This window comes from Nicotiana tabacum, chromosome 12 (assembly GCF_000715075.1).
Source record: "Nicotiana tabacum cultivar K326 chromosome 12, ASM71507v2, whole genome shotgun sequence".
Taxonomy (NCBI): Eukaryota; Viridiplantae; Streptophyta; class Magnoliopsida; order Solanales; family Solanaceae; genus Nicotiana; species Nicotiana tabacum.
The window spans coordinates 3,436,995-3,455,359 of record NC_134091.1 but is presented as its reverse complement, the minus strand read 5'-3'; the positions used below and the strand labels follow the sequence as shown (position 1 = coordinate 3,455,359).

Sequence of the window (18,365 nt, the reverse complement as noted above, 5' to 3'; positions counted from 1 at the left end):
CCCCACTAGTGAGATTTCACCGGCTCGTTGTTGTTGTATTTTAGTCATACGAAAACCAAAGCAATTAAAAGTTAAACTATATTCAATGTTCAAATCCTAGGTGGTGTGAAACGACGTGCTAAATCAAATTGCCGACATACTAGGAGTTGTTGTCCAATACAAGTTGCCATTGCTATTCAATTAATTGACCTGTTAAGTTTCTCATAACAACAACTTAGTTTTTTTTTTTCTTTTCTTGTGTGGTGGTTAGATAAGTAGGGTGTTAAACAAAACAAAGACGATTGAGTCTACTATATATTTTCTAGCTTATGTTTTCATAAATATTACTAACCTCGTTTGATTTAAGATTGAAGCTACCTAATTGATTAAATATTTGATGAGATAGAACCGTGATAATGAATAATCAAAACCTCCTTCGTCATAGTGATGGACAAAGAGGCCCAGTTAAGCTACATGTTGCTACAAGCCTACTATATTAGTTCTTGGCCCAATTGAATTTTCGCCTTGAAATTATAATAAAAATTGCACGGGGCGCCCTATTTGGTCGCTCCCATTTAACATATACCCATTTTTTTAAAAAGTTTTAACCTGTACTCAGTTTTTAAACAACTTCAGCTTCTTTCTCCTCCTCCTTTTCCTTCTTCGTTTTCTTCTTCTTCTTCTTCTTCTTCTTCTTCTTCTTCTTCTTCTTCTTCTTCTTCATCTTCTATTAACAACTGAAAGGCACTATGATTAATTCTCTAATACTACCACCATCTTAAGAGAAATTTTCGTTCTGTTTTTAACATTGTATTGGTAGAGTTTTTACATTAGGTGAATGCAATGGTTGCAGGAGTAGATTTGGAATTTGTTTCTGTAGAATAGTAGTACTAATAGATCAGGAGAATAATATCAGTTTTTTCATTTAAGGAGAGGACTGAGGAGGAGGATCACAGTTCTCTTGCCTTTGTACTTGTCTGAATGGGAAAGTTCTTAATGTGCTGCAGTTCAGAACGAACATCCTTGGATTATTAGTGTTTTGTGTAACATCTGTGGGATAATTGATTGTTGACTTGAAATTTGTGAAATCTTTCAGTGCTGATTCGATTTTTACAGATAGAACTTAAGCCTTGCCATTTATATTTCACTCTTCCTGCAAAATGTTACTTCAACTTATATAGTGCTGAAATTTTTACAAATGAACTAAATAACTTCAGCATCTTTTGTTGAAGTTTTTGAAAAAGCTTATCCAGGACAAAAAAACTCCAGCTTATTTAGTGCTGAAGTTTTTACAAATGAACGAAATAATTTCAGCATCTTCTGCTGAAGTTTTTGAAAAAGCTTTATGACAAAACTAATGAATCCATGACAAAAAAACTTCAGCTATTTTAGTGCTTAAGTTTTTACAAATGAACTAAATAACTTCAGCATCTTATCCAGGACGAAAAAATTCAGCACTGCCTTTGCTACTTCAGGCCCGTCTACTAGAATGCTGAAGTTTTGCATGATTAGCTTTGCTACTTCAGCCCCGTATGCTGAAGTTACGCGAAAAAGTGGGTACACTTGTAATTTTTTTTGCAAAATGGGCACAAGTTAAAACGTGACCCAAAAAGCGGGTATAGATGTAAATCCCCCTAAATTATATCATACTAATAGGAGAAATCTTTGATCAAGCTTCAAAAATCAACTTATTTTGAAAAGTAATTTTCTTAAAAGTAATTTTTCGTGCTTTTCAAAAAGTATTTTTGACGAGAAACAATTTGTATTTGGCTAATTAATTTGAAAAATATTTTAGATCAGCAATTAATGTTTGATCAAGTTTTTAAAAAGTACTTCTAAATATATTATTCTCGCAAGTGACTTTTATAAAAGGAGTTTTTTGAAAACGCTATTTTTTTCTGCTTTACAAAAACTTCTTCTGCTTCTATTCAAAAGTACTATTTTTCCCTTCTAAAAGCTTGGCCAAACACTAGGCATGTTCATGGATCAAATTTATCACATTTCGAATTATAATTTTGGATTTCGGTTCGGATTGTACGCCTTATTAAGATCCTAAAATAAATCATTATAAGATGCTATCTCCTACCATTTTCAATAGCAAAACTCATTGATTTCCATATCTTCCGCATTTAATATTAAAAAGAAAGAAAAGGAAAAACCAAGAAGAGAGATAACAAAGAAAACCTTAAAATTTATGAAAGGACGCCTTTATCTTTTATATGTAAAATATTAATTTCGGGTTTCGATCGGTTTTTATGTAAATTGAGCCAAACATATTGATATGAGGCTAAAAATTCATATTTTTGCATGTAATTTGCATTGCATTATGCCTCAATTTTGTTAACTTTGGTGTAAATATTCGTGACTCGAGCTTAATAATGGTGTTTATATGTGTAGGAGTCAATTTGAAATAATTTGGCAAGCTTGCATGCAAAGCGAAGTAAAAACAGAAGAATTTGGAGGGAGTATGAGTTTGGTGCCCAGGTTGGTGCCAAGCACCAACCAAAATGCCAAAGGTAGAATAGTAGAAAATTTCGGCGTCCTGATTGGCGCCAAGCGCCAAACAAGACGGCTAAGGGCGGATTTCGTCCTAATTTGGCTAGGACTTGGGTAGTTTCAATCCTACGCTCCCTCAACATGTATAAAAGGGGTTCTAAACCTATTTCTTAAGCGATGGCATTATTGGGGAAGCAAGAAGGCTACGGGAACACTTGGAAGCAACGAATCACAAGAGTTTTCTTTTCCGTTCTTCTTTAATCTGTATTTTAGTGCTCTCAATTATTATCATGATTATTAGTATGATTATGAGTAGCTAGAATTTCTCATCTAATTTTAATATAATTTTGCCTTTGAATATCTCTACTTGTTCAACTATATGAATATTGTGGTTGATTGAAGGGCCCTCAATTGATTGTGCCTATTTAGTGTGTATTGCTTGAAAAATGGTACATATTTAAGTAGTTATTGAATAACATCACTCCTAACGTATGTGAGGAATCAATACAGAGGGTTTAAAAGTGGGATTAGGAATTGTGAGCAGTGAATTAGTGCTAGCTAGCGTAGTTCGGAAGAATAGGTCTAGTAAATTATAGTAGTTGCTCTGAAGAGAATTACGACACCCGAAGTACTCACGATCGGTGGAGAATATTTAGGTAAAATTATAGAAAACGTAGCGGGAAGAATTCCGACAATTAGGGAAATCATAACTCTAGACCTCCTTAATCTTGTCTCTAACCCTTAGTCTTGTTAGTTGATAGTTTTATTGCTTTCTAGTAGTTGTTAGTTAATTAGTTAAAAATAAACATTATAATCTTTATAATTAGAAAATTGTTTGGACTTGTTTCTTAGCGATATTGAACAACTGTATCTAAGCCTTAGTTCTCTTTGGGATTCGATCCGAACTTGTAAACCGGATTATATTTGCAATGACGCTAGATCTCTTAGGAGACATAGTTGGGCGTGATCACGTATCCGATCCGATATCCAAAATAATAAAATTAAAGATCCGAAATCCGATCCAAAAAGCTAAAATCCAATCCAAACTAGTCCAAATAACACATATCGATTCGAATATTCAGGTTGATCCAAATAATGCACAACCTTACTAAACATCTTAACGTTAGGGAAAAATACTTTTGGCCAAAAAGAAACCCGACTAAACTGGCTATAAATTATTCCGCTTGAAATGCCTTCTCCAAAAATAAATTAAGGCTAACACGCTAAGTAAGAATTAAAATGCTTATTATAGCCACTTTCAAAATCAACAATCCCAGCAAAATAGTTCACAAATTAAGCATACCAAAACTCACATCTCAACCAATCAAAGTTGGTTTTTCTGTATGACAAACACTTAATTAGCTAGTCCATAATCATTTGACATAATCAAATCATGTCACAATTAAGTCTAATCAAAACAAATTTTTCTCAATAATTTTAATAAGTAACCCTTACTCCTTGGTATCTAAGAATTTCTCCAATAAGTTCTCCTTTTCCAGATCCAACATACCTTCCACAAATCTCCCCTTCTCTTATAAACAAAAATGTTGGCACTTCAACTACATCCATATCCTTCAAAAACTGCATGCAACTGTCATTCTCATCACCGTTCATTCTTGCAAATACAACTGTATCAGCCATTTGCCTTGATAGCTTAATCACCGTTGGATAAACTTTAACACATGGCCCACAATGTTTCAATCCCACATCAAGAACTATTAGTTTTTGATCAATTTTGTGGTCTTGAATTAGTTTTTCTACGTCTTCTCTGCTGTGGAGTTGTACCACTTCAGAATGGTTGTCGCCGTAGTAGAGTACGTCTCCAACTAGTTGATCTGGACCTATGCCTTCTTCCTCGTGTATCTTTTCCATGCTTTTGTAAAAGTTGAAATGTGGTACCTGTTGAGAAAAAAACGAGCTTACATTAGCTTAATTATTTTATTTATATAGTACTCCCTGTTTCGAGTTTGATTTGATGGTAGTTGAAAAACAAGAGCTTAACTAAAAGTTTGATACATAATCATTGGATCGTGCATTCAGAGGCAAAACCGGAATTTGAAGTTTATGCGTTCTGAATTTACCACGGAACTCATAACTCGTCTTAGTTACTAGGTTCGCAATTAAATATTTACATATATTTAATGAATTTTCTAGTACAAATACAATATTTAAGTAAAAGTGATTTGGTTCGACCGGACCATACCTCGTAGGCTAGCCTGTTGTATGCATGGAAGGTCTAGTAAAACGCCCAGTTCGTATGAGCTGAACTTTATAAGCCAAAATGAAAGGGCATACTAGGTTTTGCATAAGATGCAAATCTAAGATTTAAGTTTTATGTATTCAACTTTTGAAGTTTTTAGCATTGAACCCCTTGTATTTTTTAAGTTATGAGTTTATATTACTATATATTGCAATATTGACAAAAGTACTTGGTTCAGTTGAACCTGATGCCGATACATTACGGTCGCCTTTGCATATAGGTTTAATTTTTTGCAACTAGGAGGGTATTTGGCTAAGATTATAAGCTGGTCAAAAAGGTTTGTAAGCACTTATTGGTCTATCTATGGGTTTTGTAAAAATCCAAAGTGTTTATAAGCTAAAATTAGCCATAAGTCATAAGTTGATCACCCCCAACTTATGACTTTTCAGCTTATAAGCACTTTTAGTTTAACTAAAACTTTTACTAATTTATCCTTAATTTTAGTTTACAAAATATTTTTTCCAAAATAAATTTCCTAACTTACTATTTATTTTACCTTAGTTGTTCATCCTTTTCTTTACAAGAAAACTTTTTAAATTTATAATCTTTTGTAAAGTTTTTAAAGGTGTTTTAGTTATTTTAACAAAATAATAATTTATCAGTACTTTTCTAGCAAACACATCAATTATTTATTATTGGTTTCAGTATGCCTATTTAAACATGTAATTGCTTATTTAAAAAAATCAATTTCAGCCTTAAAAATATTTTTTAACACTTTAAGCTTATCACCCATTTACAATCCGCTAATCCAAACGGGCTCTAAATAACTTTTGAATTGAAAGCCATAAATAAAGAATCATCACTACAATTTCCATTTTTTAAGTCATAATTTAAAAACATATGTCCTTGCTATAAATGTAAAAGATTGATCAACCTATTAATTTTAAATCTCAGGTCCACCACTGATAACAAGGAGATCTAGTCATACTTGGTTCAATATGGCTCAAATTAAACTGTACACCAATGTTTATCCGGGTAATATTATGTAATTTTGTATTCTATTACTCCCTTCGTTCCATGATATTAACTTCTTATTACTATATCCAAAATGATCCATAGAATTCTAATTTGAAAATAATTTAACTTTAAATTTTTATTTATTTTTAGTTAGACGCTTTTATAGCTATACAAACATTTCGCCACATTTAAAATCACATAATTCAAAAATATTTTTTCTTTATTACTCTCTATGGAGGGAGGAATATTATATTTCATGTAGCGAAATCACTCAACAGCGCTATAACGTCATATCTATATAACAACACTTCACTATAAAAGAAAAGCTTTTTCGGAACCAATTTTCATGTTATGTTATAATATATGTTCTTTATAACAGACACTTCGCTATAAACTTGTACCTTATCTATCTTTTCTCTGCGGCAGAGTTCCTTTGTCTTCTCAGTTTCATCACCAATCACTAGCAAGAAATCAACGTCGTTGCATGTCTTACTTAGGTTTACCATAAAAGGGTAAATATTTTTCGACCTTTCACTGTCTTTCCCTGCAAATTCCACCACAACAAGCCTGTTTTTGGCTTTGCTAAGGGCTTCATCTAATTCCTCCTTACTATTCACTTTTACCACTCTTTCATCTTTGTTTGCTTTTTTCTCAACACCTGATGCTGCTGTAGCCTTTGTAATTAATAAAGATCTTTTTGTTCTCAGGTTTGTGAACTTGTCGAATGATTGATTAGTAGGAAAATTAGAGTAAAATGAAGGGCTAATTTTGGTAATAGAAACTAGATCTGGAGATGGTTTGAGCAAAAAATTAGTGAGGGTAGCCATATTGCAGTAAAATGAAGGGCTAATTATTGTAGTAAAATTTTCAAGAATGGAACACTGAGAAAGAAGGAAGAAGGAAGTAGAAAATTTGAGAAAAAGGATATCCAAGTTAAGATGAGGCTGACCCTATTGGAGATCTATAAACATATCCACTTGATAGGTTTTGGTTGCATTTCAACCACATATAGAAAGAGGATATCAAGTTATCAACCACTTTGTCTAGATTTTTTTGCTTATTTTGTTGTCTTTATGTGTGATATTCTTTGGCATCAATTTCTTGATTTGCTATTTGGTGTCAACCTATTTTCTTTTTGGTCCGTTTCAAATAGAATGAACCCTTTCTAAATTTAGAAACAATTTAGGTTAAATTTTCAATTCTGTCATTAATGAGAAGCTTTTATAACCACACAAATACTCTAGACCCCATTTTAACTTGTTTAGGACCACAAATTTCAAAAGTCTTTATTTTTTCTTAAACTCCGTACCCAGTCAAATAGGTTCACATAAATTGGAACGGAGGAAGTATTTTTATTGGAGCAAATTAAATTTAGATTTATTCCGGGAAGTCCTATATTGGGATAAAATATTCTTTAACTATGATGACTCTATACACAAAATTTGAATTCAAAATTTTAGGTTAAGGACGAAGGAGTACTTATCACTCCACCACAACACTTGTAATTGATATTCTTTGTCATCTTAAAATATCAAGAAAAGAGACTTGATTGGTAATTGGACTTATTTAAAGATTTTTATTGGTTTATGTACACTTTACTTTCACAGATACGTTTGTTATATGTGGTCTGTGGACAATCTAATTGATATTTTTCAGTTACATGATAACAAAGCAATCACCTCCTTCAATTTTATAATTTTAGTTAGACATGACATATTTATTTTAGACATAAAATATAAAATTGATTATTTTGTTGTCTTAAGTAATAGAAATTGACAAAATAATATAAGAAAAATGCACACCGTGTGAACCAAATCCATGATGGATAAGTAATAAGAATATTTTTGGAGAGAGGAATATAAGTGTAGAATCGATTGGGTAAGAAGCCCAAAGTACATGAAATACCATTTCCAGCAGGCCAATTTCAAGTTAAAATGGCGCAGTCTAGCCAGTTTTCGGACTGGTCATTCAAAAATAGCCAGCATTTATCAAATCAATGAAAAATAGCCATTATTTTGCTGCAACAGAGACCGGTCCAGCATAATATACTGGAGTTCGGTGTACCTGTATATGAACTTCCAGCATATTATGCTGGACGGGTATACTTTGGTGGCTCCAGTATAATATACTGGAGACTGGAGCACCGATGCTCCAAACTCCAGTATATTATACTGGAACTCCAGTATATTATGCTGGAGTATTTTTCCGGAGTTTGAACAGTATTTTCGTTCAGATTTATCTTTACATGAAAAGTGGCTAAATTTCGATTATCTTTGAAACTGTGGCTATTTTTGAATGACCACTTGTAAATCTGACTATTTTTTAATTTCTCCCCAATTTCAATTGTAGAGCCCAAAACCCAGTCATATTATATCTCTCAGTCAGTGGAACTTTTGATTAGCCCATATAAAACTATGCATGATTTGAACAAATAGAACATTTTGGTGCTACTATTAATTTTTTGACCCAGCTTGAACTATGAGCAAATTTTAAGTTTAACAAGTATTGCTTCGTTCTTGACTTTTGGGTATAATACTTTTTGACTTTTAACCTAAAGGTTCGCCCATAAAACAAGTAGGGGTCAAAAATTCAAGACGATCCATTTTCAAAGTCATTCCTGTAAACTATTGGCTTGGCCCATCTTCCAAACCAGTGGGTCTGTTCTGAATTTTGACTTGTAGAAAGTGGCTATTTTTATATTCTGAAATTTTCCCTTCAATAGCATAAGCCACATGAGAAATAGAGCTTACGATTGCAGCGGTAGACTTTAAAATTTTCATTTTTCTCATGTTCGATATCTGCGAAGATAGAATGTAATAGTACCAAAGAAATATAGTTGAAATTGCACCCAAATCAATTCAAACATAGACATTGTTGGCATTGAGCTTTTAACATTTACTAGGTTTCATGGTTTTGCACGAACTTGCAAGCTACACATCAATTCAACGTTGCTCTTTCGTTACTCTCTGAATTATATGACTCTTATATATTAATGTGCCATTATAACTGTATAGGTCGAAATCTGAACAAAAGAATCTTATTTAAGGGAGGGCAACCGAGAGCCAACCAAGCCGAGGTCACGTATGGGAAGCAATACACTAACGAGTGATTCAGCTACGGTCGAAGTCGAACACTTCATTCGGCCTGAACGGCTAGTTCAACCCTTAGATATCTTTAAAGAATATTCCGAAGGATATTCCACGAACTTAGGTACTCCGGTTAAGGACCGTTGGGTAAAGAAAGTATTTTGATATAAATATCATATGAGAGAGTAACTTTGGGGGGGGGGGGCAAAAATTCACACAGAGATATAGACACATCTTTAAAGATGAAGAGGGATCATCATCTCAAGCCCCTCGTCAAGAACAAAGGAGAAAAGAAGCTTAGATCTTCAGTATTCATCAGTAATTGAATTATATCAAATGTGTGGAGGTCAGCCTTGTTCAAGAACGGTGATCCTTTTTATCTATCTATTCACCGCTATCATTTAATGTTATTAAAACATCATCCTTTTCTTACATTATGGGATTCAACCATTATTATAATCGAATTTTGTGTTCAGCTATGCTTGTGTATTTTTTATCTTCTATCTCAGATCTAGGATAAATTATCTTTGGTTAGGATTTGCCTCAAATCTTCCTATTCGATTAGTTTAAGAAAAAGGTTTAACACTTTTTGGTCAAAAAATTTAGCGCCGTCTGTGGGGATTTTCTAGCCAAAATTTTAGTTTCCTCTAGATCTAAAATCAACCAGAGTTCCACTTCCTGGTTGTCGTAGCCTCGCCCTCCCATTACAAACACCAACTCAAGAAATTTGTAGGCAAGCTCTTGAAATAGCCGAACAATCCGAGGTCAGATCTTTGCACGAAATCGAAATTATGTTTTGATATCTATGTGAAAGCCACGTCTTGCTGAAGGGATGAGTCTGGTATGTCGTGAGCCTGAGTTGCCAAAGATTATGGCCACTACGCACTAAGTACATCCACCATCTTATTGCTATATTAACGGCAGATACCAATCTATATTTTATGCACACTGCCCTCTTTCTCTTAGGAAGTAATGATAGCCTATTGTGTAATTCTTTGAAATAGCAAGCTTACCTTGTCCGCATGTTGGCGGTATAACTTATATTCCCCTTATTTTTGTGCACCTGGGACTGGATCAGACCGGGACTCGAATCCGATACCCCAACGGGCGAAATAAGTTGTCAGTCCACAAGATGTCCAGATTCGACTAATGGAGAAGCTAAGCACGAGGACGGGATCAAATCTGAATCCAAAATTCGAGTACGGGTCAAACGACTCGTATTGCAATGCCCTTCTCTACTCGTCAACCAATCAAGTCGAGGTAACAAATAATTTAGTTTGGGTATAACTAGCTATTTTTCTTTGAGTGGGATAGGAACAAGAACATTCTCCCAAATACGCGAACAGAGAACAAACGCCATCAAAATAGCACTCTCCACGCCATATCATCCTGCAGGCAACGGACGAGTGAAATCACCTCTCCAACAAATTAGTACTTAACGACATAAAGGGAAAAGTCGGAACAAATGTTAAGACTTGCAAATGCACGCAATTAATTGACAAGTTGTATTAATCGGCAGAATCCTATAGACTGGATATCTATATGAGGAAATATGTGAGCAATGTTATATAGAAGCAGCTTCATTAAGGCGGGTATTAGGACCTATTATTTGCCTACTTATTCTAATGAATATCATCTGGGCACTTCAAACTATAATGAATCACAATTACAGATCCAGAATTGTTATTAAGTCCTATAGGCATATTGTCTAAGTGATGACAGTGGCGATTATGTTCAGAACCCATTAGTAGAATCCTATAGGCATGATTGCTAATATCGAACTGACTTAAATCCTATAGGCATGATCTCTAGGTTTGAAACTGATTTAACCCTATATGCATGGTATCTATTATTGAATTAATTTAAATCCTATAGGCATGATCTCTAGGTTAGAAATGGTTTTAGTCCTATAGACATAGTATCTATTATTGAATTGATTTAAATCCTATAGGCATGATTTCTAGATTTGAAACCAGTTTTAGTCCTATAGACATGATATCTATTGAACAATAATACAGGCAGAAATGGTGCACATTACCAGGAATGAAAAATAGTTAGATTAACATTGAGGTCTTATAGGCATGATTGCTAACATATGCTCGTTGGACAAATTAATACAACCTATAGGCAGGATTTCTAATGCAATTTAATTTTCTATAAGCAAGATTTCTAATGCAATTTAATTTTCTATAGGCAGGATTTCTACTATGCAAGCATAGTACATCACTCACGCGATTTCAACAGAGATGAGGTAAACAAGATTAACAGAGCAAATGAAACCCTATAGGCAGGATTTCTACCCGGATTGCCCAAAGGGAATAAAGATCCTTCCCAATTTTAATATATATCCCAGAATTTGTTTGTTACAAACTTATTATGGGCCAGAGTAAATGAATAAATTACATAACAGTAGTAAAATAAAATATAGGGGGCTTTCATTAAACCCAACTGAACCTGGGAACCAGGCCTTCACACCAATCAACTTTAAGGCTCATTTTATAGGTACAACATAGCCAAAATATGAGTGATTCACTCATAGCACATATAGAACCAGGTTTCCAGTGTGTCAATGTTCCCAAGGGCCTTGGGGACCCAAGGCAATGCTTACACCAGAACCATTATTCAATAGCTGATTCACAGGAGATGGGTAACTAATTCCCAGTGAGTTAGAGTTCACAGGAGTCTCATGTGGATCCTAAGCAATGCTTACACTGGGGTGGTTGGGAACCTAAGGGACTAAGAGTGAGGTTTTAAAAATCAGCTTGAAAAAGGGAGTAAGGGCAGATTTCAAAACAGTTTGATTTCAGAATTAACAAGATTTAGAACATAGGATTGTATTCAGAAGACAACAAAGTTTGCAAAGTACATAGTTTCAAACAGGTTAATTCAGAAGAGAGACTTAATAACACTAAGGGAGCATGCTGACATTTAAGACAATCATTGTTTAGTTACAGAAATAACTTAGGTAAAACAGTCATATCATCACATGACACATCAACAGACAAGGCACATGAGTTAAGCAACAAATTAGGATAAATTAACTAATGCTTGTAGTATCCTAAGAATGCAAGGTTCAAAACAGGTACAGGATTAACAAACAATGTGCCCGGACAAATTTGAACATTAAGCTAACTTATAAGAGGATTCATATTATTCAAAATAGTTAATCTTATACTAACAGTATTAGCCATAAGATTAGAAGAGAGTCATAGGAGCATAAAAAGTAGAATCATGCTAAAAGTAAAGTTCAAGACATGCTGTTCAAGTAACACTGATTATAAAAAAACATGGAGAATGAAATGACAAGGGGTTAGGGCTTACCAGTTAAGCAAGAAAGCAAGTATATATGCTACAACAATTAAGTTTCAGAATCACTTGGTCTTGGTTTTCAGCCGGCCAAGGCCAGAAACAATGAGCACATAATTAGAGTAAAAGAACTAAGTTTTAGTGAGAGTATGAGAGTTCGAGCCTTTCCTAAAGGGAAGAGTGGAAAGGGTTTAAATAGTGTTCAATTAGGTAGACAAATAAGGGAATAAATCAAACATACACAAGTAAGGAAAGAAAATAAATCGGGATTCAATTGAAGTCAGAGTTCAGTCAATTAATGAGTAATCAGGCAAGTACTACTTAGAATAAGGAAAATATCAATTAACGGTCAGTCTCATGGCAAATAAAGCAAACAATAATAGAAGCATGGTAGATTGACTGAAAATAAGGAAAGTATAAGTACCATATGAGAAAGGAAAGAGTAAAAGTCTCAAACCCTAGTTTTAGGTAAAATATACAAAATCGGCAGTAATAACAAGCAAAGAGATGCATATAGGCATATAGACAGAGATTTTAACATAATAATTAAAGAGTCAAACAGATCTGGTTTGATTTTGCAAAATCAAAAATCCTTAATTTAAGGTAAGTAAAAATAGTCAGAAATAACCTAGAGATTAGGTAAGGGCTCGAAATAACCTGTCAAGACCCGAATTTTTCACCCTCAGGAGTCGTGATGACGCCTACTAGTGAAAGCTAGGCAAACCAACTATTTCGATTAATTTACCCATTTCATTTTTAATCTCTTAACAATTGCAAGTTAACATATTATAAACAACAGAAATAATAATGCGGAAGAACGAAATTTAACAACTAAGCTAATACCAATACGAATCCATAAACATAAACCGCCCAGAACTGGTGTCATAATCTCATAGACTATCTAAGAAAAACTACAAATAGGGTATGAACAAGAAAATATATGTCTGTCTCTGAAATAGAAAAGAACATAAAGAACTAGATAGGAAGGGGACGTTAAGGCCTGCGAACGCCTGCAGGACTACCTCGGGTCTCCGATGGACTGAAGGCGGTAACCCCTAGCTAAGGTCCGTGTGCTCCAGTTAAGGTTCCTTTGTGAAGTTAATTGTTGGTACAAGTTTGGTTATAGCTGATTCCCTTGCCGGGACGTATTTAATTCTTATTGTTGATTCCCTTGTCGGGATGTATTTATTCTTATTGTTGGTTCCCTTGACGGGATGTTATTGTTGCTATTATTTGGGTGAGGAAAGAGAGATAAAGCACGAAGGATGATGTCGTGCACATTCATACTTATGCATTTGGTGAGGAAGGAGTGATAAAGTACGAATGGTGATGACGTATACATTTACATTGATAATTATACATATGGTGAGGAATTTGAAGAGTCTCCACCTAACCTTGATGTAAATAAAGTAACTCATAAAACCGATTTGCATTACCAGAGATTGGGTAAGGGCTCGAAATAACCTTTAGGGGAATGTGTTAAGCACCCCACGAGGTCCACAATGATGGGTCTCGGTCGAACTCAAATTAGGTGAATCAGTCTTATAAATAGATAAAGCAAATTAGACAAATGGATATTATATTTAAAACAAGGAGTAAAGGGGGGTCCTAGGTTTTTTAGCCTACAGGATCACTTCTGTACAATGCTTGGTAATCGTCCCCAAGTTGGGGTGCTACACATAGAATTAACGCACATGTCATCATATCCTTTACTACCCAATTAACTTCCCCTTAATGGTTATGTAATCGATTCTAATTAAAGTACTCTATACGTGCATTACCCGCCCATCCTTAAGGCCTTGGAGGTGTTTAGAACCTCTAATTAAGGCAGTTCTAGACTCTTCTAAAGTGCTTAAAAGGAAAAAATCTAAGCGACAAGCAAAAACAAATAGGACATCCACATAAAGGGTAATTAAAGGCTCACTTTTACCTCCTTACACAAGCAGACAATACCACGTCCCAAACAACAAGATTTCAGATATTTCAAAGGATCCAAGAGCAGGATATCTAGGTGAGCATGACAAATAAAATATATGCAGCATTGTGTTAAAGTGAGGCAATAGAGACCTACTCAATTTGCCTACTGATTTTAGGGCTTGCTGAATCTAGACAATTCACAAATAACAAAAGCACAATTTTACAATTTGCAGGATTTTAGTCTCCTTACAGGCTTGCCTAGGCGTGTATCAGTGATGTCCTATGAACATGGTATCTAGTCATTAATCAAAAGTGCGATAAACCAGTAAAAAATTTTAAGCAGGCAGTTTGGTTCATTAGGCCCTATAGGCATGTTGTCTAGGTGTAGAAACGGATTTAAAACTTATAGACGTGGTATCTAAATGCAGAAAAAACCTTATAAACATGGTATCTAAATGCAAAAATTGGTTTTAAAACCTTATAGACATGGTATCTAAATGCAGAAATTTGTTTCAAAACCTTGTTTGCATGCAGAAACTAATTTACACCTTATTGGCATACAAAGATTGATTTTGAGCTTACAGAGATGGTGCTTAAATAAGTGAACATCGCAATAACCTATAAGCATGGTATCTAGAATGCATGATTGATTTTAAACTCTATAGGCATGGTATCTAGAATGTAAGCATGGTATCTGAATGTACATAAGCAAACAAACAGCGCAACAAACTTACATGCATGGTATCTAGAATGCAGGATTGATTATTTAAACCTTAGAGGCATGGTATCTAAATAAACAAACATTGAAATAACCTATAGGCATGGTATCTACCCTTTCCCAACAAGATATGTATAAGAACCCCTCCCAGTTTTACTAATATTCCCAATATCTGTTTACAAAGAAATTATTATTACAAACCAAACATAAATGATGAATTACAGAAGTGAAATTGCTAAAACTATAGGTAGCCTAAACAGGCCCAAACAGTAAACCTGGAAGACCTGGCCTTCAACCCAATATGCAGTACCCCAACAACTCATAGTATCCAAGAGAGTATTCTGGTGCGTCAAAGTTCCTAAGGGCCTCAGGGACCCCTAGACAATGCTCATACCCAGACTCTTTTCAAAGAGAAACAATCTCTGGGCAGTGTAGAAGGGTCAGCCCCAGTGTGTTAGAGTTCAAAGGAGTCTCATGGGCTCCTAAGCAGTAGTCACACTGGAGGGGCAAGATCCTAGACATTCCAAGAGTAGGAGTGGAAGGTAGTGCTTGAAAGTTTAGAAATAGTTTGAAGAAAATAGTTCATAAGTAAAACAGTTCAGGAGTGAAAATAGTTCAGGAGTACTAAAACAGTTAGAAGCATTCTGAAACAAAGGGTCTCAGCAGAAACATAGTCACAACAAAGGCCCATATGGCCCAAGTTTAACAGAAGGAGCTTAGGCCTGAGCTCCATCAATCAGTAGATTGGATCAATTAGTTTAACAAGGTTTCTCATGGTCTTGATCCCTTAGCCATTACTAGGTTAACATATAGGCATGTATTAATCATAGGACATCATGCTAGGATCAGACAATCACACAGAAAAGCAAGCATAGTTGAGGGCATAAAGACCATGACTTAATCAGAAGCTTGTTAGGGATGAACACTTAGAACAGGGTAAGGAGACATAAGTCTAATGGCATAGAGGCAGGCATGTAGACATGTTGAAAGTAGGAAAACACATAGGTCTAAATAGAAGCAGGCATGCTGACATACTGAAATAGAAACCCTCTTGGTCTAATCATATGTAAGTAGGCATGCTGGTTAAGAGTATTAGCATGAAACACATAGGTCTAGTTAAAAATAGGCAGGTTGATAACAAAGGACATACTGATTTAATAACATGAAAGTAAACATGCTGAGAACAGGAAGTACATAAGTTAAATCATATAAAGACTTGAATGATTGTAAAGTGGAGGCATACCAGTTAAGAAGTTGGAATAGAAAAGTGGAGCAAACAGGGTCCAAAGGTCTAGCCTTGGCTTCCAGCCGGCTAGACAATATAACAACAAAGAGTAGAAGATTGTGGTAGAGAGAGAGAGCCAAAACTTTTGTGTACTTTTTCTATGTCTCTGTATGTATGTGTTGAACTATATTTGTGTGTGTTAAAGAAAAGAATGAAACTTATATAGCATTGAGCAGAGTAAACGAATAAGGCAAGAAAAATTAATGGCACATAAATAAAGTATGTAAATCAATTAACCAGTTAGTCAAGGCTAAACCTAATCAATTAATAAAACATAATCCGAAAATATTACTTAAATTTGGGAGAATCTCGTACAAAATTAGTTAGCAGTCATGATTGAAGTTAAATAAGGTAAGCAATAAATCTAAAGACCACAGATCAGACTAATTAATCTAAATAAGGCAAGTAGTACCAAATAAAAGTTATATAATGAGGAAAATAAGTAAAATCACGGGAAATTATTAATTTTAGCAGGAAAATATAATTCGAACCCTAAATAAAATCAGTCAATCTATTTTGATTGACAGAGATAAACAATAACGGGAAAATTGAAGCAGACAGTGAGACAAATGAACAAACAAAGGACTAGAACATAGGCATGAAATAGTCGGTAGAACTAGTAAAGATAATCAGACTCAAACACTTAAAACTTTAGAAAAGTTTTTGCAGAAACAAGAAGAAGTAGAACCCTAGTTTAAGAGAAACATTAGGACCGATTAATAATAAGGAAAGCAAAAAATCTTTAAAGAAAAATGCTATTGAAACTCGAAGCCACTTCAGATATACATCAAGTACTAAAGAATTAAAACCCTAATTTGGAGGACCATTAAAATCGGTTGATGATAAAGAGAACATAATTTTTTTAAAGAAAATTACCGTATAAATTTGAAAACATTTCAGATCTGAACGGATTCAAAGTATAAGAGATGAGGGTTTTGAGAAAGTGACAGAGATAAAAGAAAATTTGGTTTGGAATGAGAGATTCGAGCCATAAACGTAACATAATAGTACTCACAAACAGAGATGGACATAAGACAGGCCTATGAGTCAGATTTCGACGAAACTTGGTTGAATCTCTTTGAGGTTCCCTCATAAATTGATGAATTCGAACAACCAGAAGATGTAACAGGCCGGTAGGGGCCTCAAATCACCAGGGAGCCCCATGGAACGAGTATTAATCGAAGGGTTTCGAGGAAAATTTAGGTGGCGGCGCTAGGTTTAGGGTTAGCTTAAGAGAGAACCGGAGAAGAAGGGGATTCAAAGGCGGCGGATGGTAACAAATGAGTAGGGTTAGGGGTCGTTTGGATTAAAAATAGTAAGGGGTGTTATGGACGGTTGATCTTAGAGATCAACGGTCACGATTGGTTCTGGGTCGGGGCGGGTTGGATTTAATTTGGCTAGGTTTGATTTGAATTGAGCTTGGGTTTAATTAAATTGGATTGGGGGGGGGATCCGACTTTGGGTATAAATTAGGGGCAATTTGTTAAATACCCATTTTTACTAAAAATTATTTAAAATTAGCTAATTAAATGATAAAAAAATAATTTTCATGCATGAAGGTAATTTAAAATGATTTCTTAATATTATAAAAATATAAAAAGCCATTTTTTGTATAAATAATGTAGTTATGCATGTGTAGGGACTATCTTTGCAAAATATGCAATTATAGTCTTAAAAATGCAATTACAATATTTGAACACTTATATGAACATAAATGATGAATTTAGATGATTAAAGCATCATAAAACAATATGAGGAATAGTTTTAAACATTTATGTAATTAAAAAAATGCAGAAATAAATAGATTTAGGGCCTTTAAAAATTATAGAAAAATTGTAAAAATACTTGTGCATGTTTGTAAATGCATGTACAATATTTTGAAAGTGTGTATGCACATTTTAAATTTTAGAGAAGATATTCAACCAAAAATCGAACCAGAATAGATTTTAAAAGATCCGAGCCCTAATTTTAGGGCAAATGAGATTAGTCGAAAAAATTTAGATAAAATCACTAAGAAAATGCACATAGACGGATATCAAAAAAGGTACTTAACAAAAAACAGAACCATAATAGATCTTTGAAAAGATTTGAGCTCTAATTTTAGGGCGAGTAAATTAGATAAAAAAGACTTTTGATGAAAAATCGTAAAACATTCATAGATAGACATGCGGAAATATAAATAAGATCTTTAACAAAAAAAATAGGAACAAAATCTCAACAGATCATAAAAGATCTAAACCCTAGCTTTAGGGTAAATAAAGAATAAAGAAATTCTCAGAGATTCGTGCCATAAATAGATGGAGAATGAACATAGATGGAAAGAAGCAAAGATCTGAACCAGATTTTGTTCACAATAGGAGT

The 18,365-nt window shown here is 34.2% G+C and overlaps 1 protein-coding gene across 1 annotated transcript; it reads right to left on the bottom strand.

Annotated features, from left to right (window-relative positions):
• Nucleotides 1–3,699: 3,699 nt before the first annotated feature.
• Nucleotides 3,700–6,738, bottom strand: LOC107793787 (thioredoxin-like protein CDSP32, chloroplastic). The gene is made up of 2 exons (XM_016616227.2): nucleotides 6,094–6,738; nucleotides 3,700–4,374 (listed from the first exon to the last, which is right to left on the bottom strand). Exons 1-2 carry the CDS (start codon nucleotides 6,517–6,519, stop codon nucleotides 3,913–3,915), a joined length of 888 nt encoding a protein of 295 aa, XP_016471713.1. The 5' UTR covers nucleotides 6,520–6,738; the 3' UTR covers nucleotides 3,700–3,912.
• Between the last annotated feature and the right edge of the window lie 11,627 nt (nucleotides 6,739–18,365).

Excerpts from the sequence above, each read along its gene's own strand:
- LOC107793787 (XM_016616227.2), bottom strand. The coding sequence starts at position 6,519 with ATGGCTACCCTCACTAATTTTTTGCTCAAACCATCTCCAGATCTAGTT. Across the intron at positions 4,375-6,093 it reads GCAGAGAAAAGATAGATAAG|GTACCACATTTCAACTTTTA; the intron begins GTACAAGTTTAT and ends TTTTCTCAACAG.